Below are 15,105 nucleotides of genomic sequence, written 5' to 3' on the forward strand. Positions count from 1 at the left end.
CACTACGTCAAAGCTGCCCTGTTCATGGGTTTTATGGTCCCTTTAACTTGGGCTGGTAATGACTGATAAATATAGAACTTAGAACTTTTGAATATAGTTTCTCAACATTGTATATTCCAGTCGTTCCATCATTTATTTCAGCATTTGGTCATATAATCATCAACATACAGTCAGGACTATAAGTATTTGGACAGTGACACAATTTGCATTGACATATCTTTGGACAGTATATTAAAATGCATATTCAACACTTGAAATCAACTCTCCTTTTCTGCTTAATTATAATAAGGGAACAAAACACACCTGGCCATGAAACTGCTGATCAGTCAACTGTCCGATTACTTTTGAGTAAGTAAAAATGGCTGTAATTCCTAAATAGTTAATGCAATATTTTTCTTAAACCTCCTGCAAGTCTACACTGCAATCACATCTTGACTGCTTCTTCTTAAATCCACTGTGGTCGTGCGCAGATGCAAAGTGCCAAAAATGGTCTCTGTCCAAATACTTATGGATCTGACTACATATATTTAGTTTAGACAAAATCAGATTCTTAAGTAGGGTATGTTTTATAGTTTTGGGCTTCGTACTTCATATACACGCTGATCCTAGCCCCACTTCGAGTCATTTTGGATCAACCAAGTCATGTCGAAATATTGTTTTGATATTGTTTTAAATATCAGTGTACCAAGGTAGAAATATCAATGTGTATGAAATTTGTCAGGCATATTCTTTTGAGACCAAACATTTATATCTTTGATCTTTGATCTCGGGTTCCATAAAGTGCTTGGACCCCGACAATTGCCACTTGTAGATGGCTGTTTAGCTCACATTGCAGTTATAACAGTCCACAGAAATCCAAAGTCTGATCCACTTGAACCAGCACAACACACACTAACACACCACCACCACGTCAGTGTCACTGCAGTGCTGAGAATGACCCACCACCCAAACAGTACCTGCTCTGTGAGGGTCCATGGGGGTCCTGACCACTGAAGAACAGGGTAACAGAGTATCAGAGAAACAGATGGACTACAGTCTGTAACTGTAGAACTACAGAGTGCAGCTATACGGTAAGTGGAGCTGATAAAGTGGACAGTGAGTGTAGAAATGAGGCTGTTCGGTGTGCATTAAGTGAAATGCAGATTAGGTTCGTATTCTGAAGTTCACATTTAAAACTAAAGTCTAAATTTTCCCGCTTTTTAGTGAATAATTTTTGTTGTTTTTATGAACCGCAAGAGATACAGTGACTCAGACAAAGAGAGGAAGAGGAAAAACACACACTCTCAGATAAACAGACCCATGGCCTGGAACAGCTGTATGACGCATATGTGGCCCCCAGGTATGCAGGACCTTTTCTTTGGTAAACAGCTATCGAGCGCACAAAACCACATGCACAGGCCGAGAAAACGTTCCGTTTCTTTTTCTACCAAAGCGACTGTTCCTCAGTAGAGGTGAACGTGTCGGCGGCCCCTGCAGAGCCCTGCTCAGAGGCGCGTTATGACTAAGCTTTCAGATGGTGCTAAAATAAGTTTGTACGACCAGCGTGAAAACATCAAGTTCCAGCCTGCTGTTAGAGCGAGAGAGAACATCTGCGGAGAACCGTTTCAGCGCTCGTCATGCAGCAGGTCATCCAGGCTCAGAGTCTCAGTCACAAAATAAACCGAATGACGGTCAAACCCAGTCCTTTACTTTCTGCTGCACTTACTGAGACTTTCTCTCCGCTGGCTGGAACGCGGTCTGGTGCTGCTGGGAATCACTACCCTTCACTTTTGAGAAAGATGGTTCTCCAAGCGTTCTTTATTAAACATAATGGCTCTACTTAGAGCCATCAGTTCTCAGAAGCATGCTTAATTGGTTCTTTGCATGGGGAAATGGTTCAGATTGATGGAGAATATGGTTCTATATGGCACTAAAAAGTGTTCCATGCACTTAAAAAAGATGGTTCTTTAAGGGTTCTTTAGTGAGGGAGAATATGTTGTATACGGTTCGATATAGCACCAAAGAAGCATTCTACACACCTAAAAAGTTGGTTCTACAAAGGGTTCTTCAGTGATGGAGAATACATTGTATATGGCTCTATAAAGCACCAAAAAGGTGCACACAAAAAGATGGTTCCTTAAGGGTTCTTTTAATTAACATAATGGTTTTACTTAGAACCATGTGTTCTTACGTGCATGCCTAAATGGTTCTTTGTGTGGTAAAACGTTCAGGTTCTTCAGATTGATGGAGAATATTTTGTATATGGTTCTAAAAGCCTTCTGCGCACTTAAAAAAGAGGGTTCTTCAATAGCGCTGATATCAGAAACTGTGAACACAGTGATTTTTATTGAATACTTGGCAAGTATTCAAAAACTCCCTTAGAGCAGGAGGAAGGAACCTTGAGAGGAACCAAGACTCAGAAGGGGAACCTATCCTCTTCTGGTCGACACCGGATACACCGGAAACAGCCTTAGTATAAAGTATTAAAATACAGGTTAGATTAGTTTCTGATGAGCAGCAGCATCATTGGGAGGGTCCGTTCACCAGGGTGTGGATTGCACAGTGTTGTACAGCATGAAGCTCAATGGTGGTCCAGCCTTTGGTGGTCCAGAAGAACGGCAAAGATTGGAGCACATACTGAAAGAAATCTGTTCAGCTCCTAGTGCACGATCAGAGCTCCCCACTCACAGTGACGAGAAACACACACATATGCTGAATTTCCTCAGCAGTTTGCTTGGGTTGACCCCCTGACACACACACACACTCACACACACACATCTGCAAGCACACACTTGACACATTCAGGACACGTTTGGACAGATTTGCTCTTCTCGCTATGTTTAAGAAAGGGTTGTCGGTCTGTGAGAAAAGTTCCCGGGCCTCCACCATATGGCAAAAACAGTCATGTGCTGAGAAAATCAATATATGAGTGCTTTCATAAATAGTCTAGCAGCACTGTTGGGTCTGATCCACTCGCACCAGCGCAACACACACTAACACACCACCACCACATCACTGCTGAGAACGACCCACCAGCCAAATACTACCTGCTCTGAGGGGGTCCTGACCACTGAACAACAGGGTAACAGTAGGCAGAGAAACAGATGGACTACAGTCTGTACCGAACTACAGAGTGAAGCCACACGGTCAGTGGAGCTGATAAAGTGGACAGTGAGCCATTATAAGGGTCCCCTGAAGTTACTCCACAGACAGACAGATGGGGGCAGCGTTGCCTAAGCATATTGTAGCAGCGGCAGTGAACTGGAGCAGGTCACTTCATTCAAACGTTCTCGAACAACATAACACAAGGACTATACGAGGAAAACTGACCGACGAAGTAAAACTTACTGAATACGTTCGTTGTATACTTAGAACCATAGATATTATATAAGAATATGTCAATATAACATATAAAAGCTTTTGGATAGTAAATAAAATTACTGTTGTAGTCGTGGTGACCTCTGGTTCCTATCACCACCACTGTGAAGGCATCTGAACCGTTTCTCACCAAACCCCTCAGAATGATCCCAAAATCTCTTGGAAGGCCTTTTATGGCGGATGAATTAGAACGGCTGTCTAAATAACAGTGTACATTTCACAGGTCCTCACAACTATAGCAACACACACACACACAGTATACACAGTGAATGAGCGGCTTGGGCGACCGTGTTGGAGAATAATTAAACCCTCCATTAAAAGTTAACAGTCAGCCCAGGCCTCAGCTCAGGAGACCGTAACTCTGGAGACAAAACCAAAACACTGGCTGCTGAAGCTCCACCGCCGTCCTTCTCTAAAGGATAGAACAGGATTCATGTGGAGAACCTTACTACTGAATTAATACCTCAGGACTTACTGCTCACCTTCCCTCCCATGAGAGGCCATGTGGCGGCATCCCTGTGAGGATTTCAGGGTTTCAGGAGTGAAGTACTTCTCCCGCCATGAAGGAGAGGTGGGTGGAGATGCTAATAGCTAATAGCATGTAGGCTAATCCCGAACAGCAAAGACCAGTATGGCTGGTCACCAGCAAAACCAGCACATGTTGTATTTTGGATGCTGGTATGCTGGTCAACTAGCATGACCATGCTGGGTTAACAGCTAAATCAGCCTAATCCAGCTCAGACTAGCATGGACGTAATGCCAGTCTGTGCTGTTTTTTCAGCAGGGAACTGAAAAAAAAGGTGTAAAATGTATAAAACGACTGTAATTTTGTTCCAGTTCTATACTCAGCTTGACATTATTAGTAAGAAGGTGTACGACGGCTAAACCCATGTTTGTTAGCCTGTCGTTATAAATAAGCTTACCACCTTATCACTTGCTGCTTCTAAAAGAACAGAAATTCTGAACAGAGCGACTGAAATGTCATTTTTAGCCTACATTGTTTATCCAAATGATAAATTAAGTAACTTTTACTACTAAGAGGTTGATCTATGTTGTGAGGGTATGCTAACTGAGGGCTTGCAGACGTCATTGCTCATTGAAACCGAATGCTATTTCAAACGTCCTCCGTTAGCCCGTGTTATTTTTCCAAATTTCTACATAAAATAGTGGGTGGAGATGTAAACAAAGTCATTCGGAGCGGTTTGGTGTGAAATGGTTCGGATCTCTTTACAGTTGGTGGTGATGGGAACCAGGGGTCGCCATGACTACGACACAGATATAGACATTTTATTTACCGCCCAGAACCACCAGTGGGTTGAAGTTTTAGGCCAAGCCTCATAAAATGGTCATTAAACCACGTCTCAGACGTCAGGTAGCACGTTCATAAAGACGTAATGCAACAAGTTTATTTGAGGAAGCCTTTAGTGGCATTAAACTCCTCAGACGTCTGGTTCCTATGAGTACCAGTGTCAACAAATCTGACCGAGTGAGTTTCTTTATAGCTGAGCATTTCGCACCAACTTTGTTTACATCTGAACCATTTAATTTTGCAGACAGGTTGAAAAATCCCCTTTGACCACTTTTTATGTTCTCAGGTGAACTGCTGCTCGTTTTCTCCGGACTGTCAGATCCTCCTCACCTGCTCGGATGACGGTGGGCTTTATCTGTGGAGAGCAGCGACCGGGAAACTCCTGGCTAAAGTGCGCGGACATGCAGGTTCGGGCTGGGCGAGTCGTTACACTCTCTGTTACCGTTCGCTGGGAACTGTTTCTGTAACGTTATCTCTGTTTCAGGGCCGGTGAAATGCTGCGTTTTCTCCAAGGACGGCCGTTTCTTCGCAAGCGCGTCTCATGACTGCTCCGTTGGAATCTGGCTCACTTCAAGCGTTGAGCGCGTACGTGCACTGACAGGTTTGTGTGAATTTTAAATGCTATATCATTATCACTGTTGTTAATATATTCATTCCAGAAGGAGGTGATATGGCAAAAATGTAATATCACAATGCTTTAAACAAGCTGTCACAATATTCAACACGTTTGCACCTGGGTAATCAGATAATGGGGAAACTCCGGGTCTACACGAGTCAGACAGTGCAACCAGAAAATAAGCTAAGACGCTTAGCTTATTAAGAAGCTAAGAAAATAAGAAGAAGACGCGACATTAACATAACGTAAAACTCCGGAAAAGGGACTTATTGTATGCCAATGCCACAATGTTTGCTTTTTCAGACTTATGATAAATTGGAAAAGACAAAGTAATGCAGCATAAAAAATAAATAAATAAAAAACTATGACCACAATGATATATATATATATGCCCCTTGTCTTGGCTGGTCTTTGTTTGATGTATGTTGGATGTTCTGTTCTGCTTGTCCTGTTGAATTCTGGTGTCCGGCATGTCTGCCCCCCCCCCCGATCTCTCTGTATTGGCTACTTGAACCTGGACTGTTATGACGATGACCCTGGATTTGCCCTTAATAAATCTCGCTTATCTCCGCATATGCGTCCGCCTCCTTGCTCCATGTTACAATTGCAATAATTAGCAAATTTCCATCCAGCTACAGAAGCGAATCTCAGTGAGTTTTTTTTATGTGTGAAAATTCTGCATGAAAAGCTTGAAAAACGTGAAACAAATCATTTTAAATGACGCATAACATTTCAGCCATGTGGCTCCCTCCACCTCCATTCAATGAGGACTCTTTCATGGCCTCCTGCTAGCACTTTGCCATAGTGGCCAAGCTTCGCTTACACTGTCTCATTGATTAGTTCGTTGTAATAGTGGAGTAGTGTGTTTGTGTGACAGCGTTAAACCAAATCTCCATATTCAGGCCACGCACGGAGTGTAGAGACGGTGAGCTTCAGCGTGGACAGCAAGTGGCTCGTGTCAGGGGGGTGGGACAACACGGCTCTACTTTGGGACACTGAGGTGAGTGATGGCCAATCGCAGGCTTTGCAGCGCAGAACAGGCGAAGTCTAGCCAATCCGATGCCATACACTGCGGAACGGGCACTAGCCAATGTACTGGCCAATTGACTGTTTGCAAAATAATGACTGACACACTTCTCAGCCAATCACAACCATCTTTACTCTGTCAAAAAGTCCACAGAACAAACCTGCAGTGAGAACGGCGGTGGCAGTAAATTAGTCAGAATTATTATACATGTGAAAGGAAACTGAGGAAATTTCACTTCAAACACACGTCATCCTGGTTATTTCATTCCTGAAGAAGAAGTTTATTCATGTTAATATGAATAAATAATGTTACAGAATAGCATTCAGATTAGCTTTGGTATTAGCTCATCTGAAGAGGCAGCCTCAGATAACGGGGAAGTCTGAAGCTTCTAACGTCCAGTGACTGAAAGATTTCTCAGGTCGGTTTACTGTAAATATGCTCCCGAGCTTTTTGGTCTGTTAACACAAGCGCTACGGATGCTGCCAGGTGGCCGGACCGGAATGTTTGCTGTATTTACAGTAGCATTACCAAGGGTATAGGCTCCAGCACCCCCCCGTGACACAGGAGAAGCAGCTTAGAGAATGCATGGATGGATGGATGGATGGATGGATGGATGGATGGATGGATTACCAAGGGTAACTTTTGCTAATGTTCACAGGTCTGAAAATGTCCATGCAATAACATTTTTGAAATCTCTGGGCAAAAACAACTGGAAAACAACATGTAGCTGATTATTTTAAAGGAAGCTTATCCTACATCTTTACCACCTCTCTTCATCCCTTAGAATTAAACAGGCCTTTTCTGCTACAGTTCCTTTAAGGCCGATATATGCAAATGAGGTCTGGTCTGATTGGCTGCCCTGTATTGTGCCTCATTCAAAAGTGTGTGTTTGTTTGTGACATCACAAAATTTAGACTCCAAGTGCATGTTTTGAAACTTGCAACCATCACTGTTTACATGCTACATGAAACTAGAAATAAAAGTAAAAGTAAAAAATTCAGTTTTGCACAATTTGTACCCTTTAAAATGGCCAAATCTGTGGGCCTGACTTGACCTGCAGGCCTTGCGCTTGACACAAGATCTGCAGCTCAGCCCTGCGGGGCCGTCTGGATGATGGATTGGTTAAAGTGTTGTTGTTTTGGTATTTTAACGGAGAATGTACTGTGTTCCACTGCGCAGACTGGGCTGAAGATGAGGGAGCTACTGGGTCACAGTGCTGCTGTCCAGAGCAGTGCGTTCTCCACCGACTCACGGTTTCTGGTGCGTCGCTTTATTTTTGTATGCCTGAGCATTAAGCTGTGTTGTGAGTGTTACCATCCTAGTGTGGCAGCCCTCTCAGGCACCAGTGGATACTGTGACGTAGCACTTTCAGTAAAGTTCATAGTAAGTTACTTTAAAATACCTGCAGTTTTTAATAATAAAACATTGCCTTTATTGACACTTTTGTGAAAGTGCTTGTGCTCCCAGCTTGTGAACGTTCTCTGATTGTGAAGATCCCTTAGAATTAAACAGGCATTTTCTTGTTACTGCACCTTTAAGACATCACAGTTTGTGACATCACAGAAACAGTAAGTTTACAACAGCATAGTTTCCATGCATGGACTGTCTGGACTGGGGATAATGTTAAGAGACAACCCTTGAGAGAATGTGCTTGCATGATGTTATATTAGGTTCATCTGTGTGTGCTTGCAGGCCACAGGCTCTTGGGACCACTCAGTGAAACTGTGGGGTCTCAGTGGTGATAAGGAGGTGGTAACATTGGATGGGCATCAGGGAAACGTGGCCTGCCTCTGCTTCTCCACCACCGGGATGCTGGTGAGGTCCAAACCCGGGTTCTTCTGGTTAAACATATTATTTGGTCAGAGTTTGTGATACTTAAAGGGTCAAGTTGTACTTAGAGCTGTTACGCCCTCATCTTCACATTCTGGGTGTGGGATAAAAACTTTGCAGTCAGGTACTCATGATCTGTTCCAACTACAGTGTGCACAATTTCCCAGCTGCCCATGGTGCGGTTGTGTGAGCTGGTTAGGGTCTGGGGTTTATGGTAGTTGTAGTCTATCAGGTAACACCGGAAGAACGAATCTACAGTGTATAAAATGCGTCAGTTGTTCAGTTTGGAGCCGTAATGTCATACAAAAAGCAATAATTTGTGATTTTACAGTTTTCCTACTGAAAAATAAACACCTTCCTGCCTTTATAATTGATCAGAACCATTTGCCAACAGAAGAATTAGACCTCCGCATTTAACCCATCCATGCCACACTAGTGAACACACCCACTAGGGGGCAGTGAGCTCACTTGCCCGGAGCCGTGGGCAGCCCTATCCACAGCGCCAGGGGAGCAGTTGGGGGTTAGGTGTCTTGCTCAAGGGCACTTCAATCATATACTGTGAGCCAAGGGGACTGAACCGGCGATATTCCGGTCACAAGGCTGGTTCCCTAACCTCCAGCCCACGAACTAAAGCGCCCCCTGCTGCTCCTACTGTTTTTAGCCTACATAGCATTTTTTTGCCAGTTTGTTTCTGATTCAGTCAAAACCACATATTAAATAACACTCAGTCTTACTTTTGTATAGTATGAATTTCGTTATTATTATTTATGTATAATTTATGTATAATTATTTATGACTCCAACCAAAGGTGATAGCCTGGGTTTCCTCGCCCCCTAAAAGATGCAAAAAAAAAAAAAAAAAAAAGCTACTTGAGAGCCAATAGCGCCCCCTTATGTGCCAATAGCACCCCCTTTGGTGCTAATAGTGCCCACTTGAGTGCAATAGTGCCCCCTTGAGTGCCAATAGCGCCCCCTTGGGTGCTAATAGCGCCCCCTTGAGTGCCAATAGTGCCCCCTTGAGTGCCAATAGCGCCCCCTTGGGTGCTAATAGCGGCCCCTTGAGTGCCAATAGCGCCCCCTTGAGAGCCAATAGTGCCCCCTTGAGTGCCAATAGCGCCCCCTTGGGTGCTAATAAATAAAAAAATTTGGAGTACTCATTTACATTGTACCTCAACAAACTCTGGCCTTATGGACGTAATACAGTTGACCCACTTTAACCATAATTTTGCAAATTGTGCCGCCTTTAGTCTAAAAGAAAAAGTATAATAAATTTATATTTCATTGACCAGGTTTGTCCGGGCGTCCACTGTGAGCGAGGTCAGGAGGCAGCCCCCTCCTCCTTACAGCTTTTTGACTAGCAATATTAGAATGTCCCATAAATATTTGTCCGATTTTGTTGCATCACAGTCTGGCAGTCCTGGGAAAAGGCTCAGTCAGGCCACATGCCACGTTGCTAGTTAATAGCTATCAATCACAGAAAAAACTGAAGTATTGATTACTGGCCACAAACAGGGATGGATTAATGACTGGGCCAGTTCTCAGGGCAACAGGGGGCCTGGGTGGGCCTTAAACCACTAGGCACAAGATGGCTCAAATGCTTGAGACAGTCCACTTGGGGCAGTTATATAACCTCACAAAGTTCAAAGGGACGCCAGTTTAATACGTTGACGTTTGTATGTTCAGTAAAAACGTTCCGGTATTTTTCACCACGTTCTTAAACAGATCGACTTACACTGAAAATGTCACGGTTCTTCCGGATTTTGTCCGTTTCAGGCGTCCGGGTCGTGGGACGGGACCGTGCGCGTGTGGTCACCACAGAGGCGCGTGTGCGTGTTCGTGCTGGGCGGGGGTGACCGTGCCTGGGTCAGGTGTGTGGTCTTCTCCAGAGATGGACTGGTGCTGGCGTCCACAGCTGAAGGGGACACGGTGAGAGAGCTCGCGCAGAAGCCTGCAGACAGAGAACCGAGACAGTGGTTCACTATGTTTCTCCCTCTCACAGGTGAAAATGTGGGACATGGCTGACGGCAGGTGCCTTAAGCGTTTACAGGTGAGTCAAAAGTGAAGGCAGCTTTTAGACGCATTAATGGTGTTAGTGTGTGTTGCGCTGGTCTGAGTGGATCAGGCACAGCAGTGCTGCTGGAGCTTTTAAACACTGTGTCCACTCACTGTCCACTCTATTAATTCAATTCAATTCAATTCAAGTTTATTTATATAGCGCTTTTTACAACAAGGTTGTCACAAAGCAGCTTTACAGAAAAAAACAGGTCCACGCCTCTTATGAGCATCACCACAGTGAAGCCAATTTTGTGGTGACTACAGTGGTAAGGAAAAACTCCCTTTAAGAGGAAGAAACCTTAGAAGGGACCAAGGCTCAGTCCGAGGAACCCAACCCCCGTGGGTCGACCCGCACAGAAGAAACAGAACAGAAACAAGAACAACAGTACAAAGAGAGTGCAAAAAGATGGCTGGAACGCTGGAACCACGAATGGGGCACCTCCAGACAGGCCAACGGGGCATCTCGACACATGTGAGAGAGATAGAGAGAGAGAACGGAGTGGGAGGGAAGAAAGATAGGTTAGAAGGGTTGTGTTAATCCCTGTTGAGCGGGACAGGGCCGATTCCAGAGTGCTGCAAACACGAATCGGCACCTCCAGACAGGCCAACCGAACATCTCGACGCATGCGAGAGAGACAGAGAGAGAGAACAGAGTGGGAGGGAAGAAAAAGAGGTTAGAATGGTTTTATACTTTGCTGAAGAGCGGGGCACGCCTGTGAAAAAGCACAGGGACCCTGGATGGACACCTCCAGACAGCAGCTCAGGACATGAGGGGAAAAGGAGAAAGATAATGATTAGAACAGGGTTTGTGTTTGGTGTGTGAGCTGTAAGAGAAATCGTTAAAGGGAGACCAACAGTACAGACTAAGTTTGTGTGCACTGGACAATAGTAGAATAGCTGCAGGCTACAGCTAGAGAGAACCGCTATGATAAATTTATCTAAAAGCTTGTTCAAAAAGAAATGTTTTGAGTCTGGATTTAAAGACTGAGAGTGTGTCTGAGTCCCGTATATTAATAGGGAGATTATTCCAAAGTTGCGGAGCTTTATAAGAGAAAGCTTTACCTAATGCGTTGTTTTTTCTAATACGCGGGACTGATAATAAGCCGGCCTCTTGCGAGCGGAGTGTACGTGGCGGGTTATAAGGGATAAGGAGTTCCGCCAGATATTGCGGGGCCAGCCCTTTAAGAGATTTATACGTCAAAAGGAGTATTTTATAGTCTATACGGAATTTAACAGGTAACCAATGTAGGGATGAGAGGATTGGTGTAATATGATCAAATTTTCTAGCTCTGGTGAGCACCCTAGCAGCTGCATTTTGAACCAGCTGGAGCTTATTCAAAGATTTACATGAACTTCCAGCCAACAAAGCGTTGCAGTAGTCCAGTCTGGAGGTTATGAATGCATGCACCAGCTTCTCAGCATCTGCATGAGAGAGTATGTTGCGGAGTTTAGCTATATTACGTAGATGGAAGAATGCGGTTTTAACTATGCTGCATATATGCACATCGAATGAAAGAACTGAGTCAAAAATGACTCCTAAGTTTCGCACCGTTTTACCTGGTATGATTAGGTGACCATCTATTTCTACTACAATATTATCGATTTTATCAAGTTTGGGACCTAGTAGGAGGACCTCAGTTTTATCTGAATTTAGTAGGAGAAAATTAAGTGTCATCCACTTTCTTATTTCTCTAATACAGTCAGTTATTTGGTTTAGACAGAGGTCCTCATTGGGTTTAGCTGATATGTAAGTTGGGTGTCATCTGCATAACAGTGAAAGTTAATACCGTGCCTACGGATTATTTTACCCAGCGGTAGCATGTAGAGTGTAAAGAGTATTGGGCCCAGAATTGACCCTTGTGGGACACCATATTTAACTCTAGACTGATAAGAGCATTTATTCTTTAAATGAACACACTGGTAGCGATCACTAAGATAGGATTTGAACCAGGTGAGGGCGGATCCTTTAATTCCTATAAGATTTAGACACTATTATGCACTATTATGCACAAATTTGGAAAAATCTGTGGAATTCCCCTTTGAATGAACACAAAAACTAGTGCCTCGTCTTTCAACTGTTCAGAAAATAATATGCAGCAAAAACACAGCGTATATAAATGGTTTCATCAGGGAGTTTCTCACTCAAAGTGATGAGTAAAATTTAATAATATAATAATTTAGCATCATCATTATGCGTAATAACCACACCTGTACATTTGAATTGACCTCCCTGAGTAATTTAGCCCTGTATGTGTGCATGTGCTGTAGGGCCACAAGGACTCTGCGTATGGGTGCGTATTCAGCCCCAGCGGTGCGCTCCTCACCACTGGCTCTGACCAGCTGGACCTGGGAGAAGAGGAGGACGAAGATAGCGGAGAACAAGAGGAAGAGGACCAAGAGAAGAAGAAGCAGCCTGGACGAAGACAAGGGGTCAAACACGGAGAGGAGAGACCAGGCCAGGCCGGTCATGCCAACGCTCCTTTCTGGGAACCTTCAGGTCCGTAATGACGTCTGGACGACAGTAGGATGAGTCTCATTGGTCGGGCGCTCCACCCACCAGATGGTCAACCCTGCCCACGCTTACAGTCATGTGCAAAAGTTTGGGGACCCCTGGTCGAATTCCATGTCCTGCTGAAGTTAAAACACACTTCACCTCCGGCACATTTTACTGCAGTTACTGTCGGTTTGCTGAATTTAACGTTGGAGTGAAACAGAAACACAAAGTGTGGCCTGTGCAAAAGTTATGGCACATTTTATATTCGTTTCTCGTTAGATTCAGCAAATAACTGGGAATTCTTCTGGAAAAATACCACATGGAAGTGTGTTCTCTGTAAAGGACGTGTTATTTTCGCTCGGAATTTCAACAGGGAATTTAACAGGAGTGTTCAGACGTTTGTTTACAGCTGTATCTCTACAAACTATTCGGCTTGTTAGGTGAAAATAATGAACGTATGACACATTTCTGCTCTTCTCGAATGTCGTGACTGGCTCAGGAAGTGGGGCTCAGGATATTGTGATTCGACTGAGCGTCAACGCTTAATAAAAGCAAGTGAAGAAAAATGTGTGTCTCAGCTTTTTGGCACGAAATACACAACATGGGCAAAAGTATTGGGACACCTACAGGCGCTTATACACTCACCAGCCACTTTATTAGGTACACCTGTTCAGTTGCTTGTTAACACAAATAGCTAATCAGCCAATCACACGGCTGCAGCTCACTGCATTTAGGCATGTAGAGGTGGTCAAGACAACCTGCTGAAGTGCAGGCCGAGCATCAGAACGGGGAAGAAAGGGGATTTAAGGGGCTTTGAACGTGGCGTGGTTGTTGGTGCCAGACGGGCTGGTCTGAGTATTTCAGAAACTGCTGATCTGCTGGGATTTTCACGCACAACCATCTCTAGGGTTTACAGAGAACGGTCAGAAAAAGAGGAAATATCCAGTGAGCGGTCAGTTGTGTGGACGAAAACGCCTTGTTGGTGTGAGAGGTCAGAGGAGAATGGGCAGACTGGTTCCAGATGATAGAAAGGCATCAGGAACTCAAATAACCAACCAGAATCTCTGAGGAACGTTTCCAACACCTTGTTGAAAGTCTGCCATGAAGAATTAAGACAGTTCTGAAGGAAAAAGGGGGTCCAACCTTTTACTAGGTGTACCTAATAAAGTGGCTGGTGAGTGTATGACATCCCATTCTAAATCCACAGGCACTAATATGGAGTTGGTTCCCTTTTCCACTCTTCTGGGAAGCTTCCCACAAGATTTTGGTGGAATTTTTACCCCTTCATCCAGAAGCTGTTCCCACAAAGCTGGAAGTGTACAATTGTCCAAAATGCCCAAAAAGATTTCACTTCTCTGGAACTAAGGGTTCTAGACTATGTGCTTGACTTGATCCACCTGGTAGCAATGGATGTGGCTAAAACATCTGAACTCCATAATCCATAAGGTGTGGTGTCCCAATACTTTTGTCTACATAGTATTACTATGTATTTTATGTAGTGGCTTGCTGGTAGTTTTAAACCGTGAACATTATTCCTTCGGTCTTTCAGACGCTACATTTGATGAACCTCACATTCCCTTAAAGAGGAATTCCACCGATTTCCCAAAATACCTGCATAGTTCAGTCATTCAGGTTTGACTCAGATCTCTTTACAGTGGTGGTGATGGGAACCAGGAGTCGCCATGACTACAACACACATATAGACATTTTATTTATCATCCAGAACCACCAGAGAACCTACACGAGTCTTCTACACATGTAATACTCATAATAGTACAACGTGGTCCACTTTAAGCAAAATAGGATTTCTTTAGGTACTATTTTGCCTTTCAACACCCTGCATGTGTCCTTCCACCATGAAAAACCCAACTGAGGCCAAGGGTGGTGCGGACAGCACAGCACATCACCGGGGTCCGGCTCCCAAACCTCCTTGATTCATACACCAGCCGCTGCCTGAGGAAGACCAGGAGGATTCTAAAGGACTCCACCCACCCAAGCCACTGACTGTTCCCACAGCTGCCGAGCGGGATGAGATACAGAAGCATAAAGTCCAGAACCAGCCGGTTCCGAGACGGTTTCTTCCCCCCCGGGCCGCCAGGCTGGCCAACAGCCAGTAGTGCTGGTGATCTATAGGCCAGTCACTGCACCGGAGTCATCATGATGATCACCATGGACAATCCACACCTCATGCACACCACCAGACTCGCTCTGGTTTCTCTGCACCTTCAATCCAGCAAATCTGTACTCACACATACAGACTGACATCTTGTACATCATCTATCCATATCCTGTACAATCTGGAAGATTTCTATATCAGTATCTTGTCCCGTGTGCATCTCATCATCTCCCTCAGACTAACTGCACATACGGACTGTGGACAACAGCACATTTCACAACTTACTGTACAACTGTACATCA

The 15,105-nt window shown here is 44.3% G+C and overlaps 1 protein-coding gene across 1 annotated transcript; it reads left to right on the top strand.

The window, feature by feature from the left end:
- The first annotated feature begins 3,729 nt into the window (after positions 1-3,729).
- Positions 3,730-13,253, top strand: wdr38 (WD repeat domain 38). Its single transcript, XM_017718034.2, has 9 exons — positions 3,730-3,928; positions 4,953-5,073; positions 5,151-5,267; positions 6,185-6,282; positions 7,489-7,569; positions 8,002-8,124; positions 9,912-10,064; positions 10,138-10,185; positions 12,462-13,253. Exons 1-9 carry the CDS (start codon positions 3,860-3,862, stop codon positions 12,696-12,698), a joined length of 1,047 nt encoding a protein of 348 aa, XP_017573523.2. The 5' UTR covers positions 3,730-3,859; the 3' UTR covers positions 12,699-13,253.
- The last annotated feature ends 1,852 nt before the right edge of the window (positions 13,254-15,105 follow it).

The sequence above is a fragment of the Pygocentrus nattereri genome, chromosome 16, assembly GCF_015220715.1.
Source record: "Pygocentrus nattereri isolate fPygNat1 chromosome 16, fPygNat1.pri, whole genome shotgun sequence".
In the NCBI taxonomy this organism is placed as follows: Eukaryota; Metazoa; Chordata; class Actinopteri; order Characiformes; family Serrasalmidae; genus Pygocentrus; species Pygocentrus nattereri.

Bases quoted from the DNA above. Each gene is read 5' to 3' on its own strand.
- wdr38 (XM_017718034.2), top strand. From the start codon at position 3,860: ATGTGGCGGCATCCCTGTGAGGATTTCAGGGTTTCAGGAGTGAAGTAC. The intron at 3,929-4,952 runs GTGGGTGGAGAT...TTATGTTCTCAG, and splicing joins TCTCCCGCCATGAAGGAGAG to GTGAACTGCTGCTCGTTTTC. The intron at 8,125-9,911 runs GTGAGGTCCAAA...TGTCCGTTTCAG, and splicing joins TCTCCACCACCGGGATGCTG to GCGTCCGGGTCGTGGGACGG.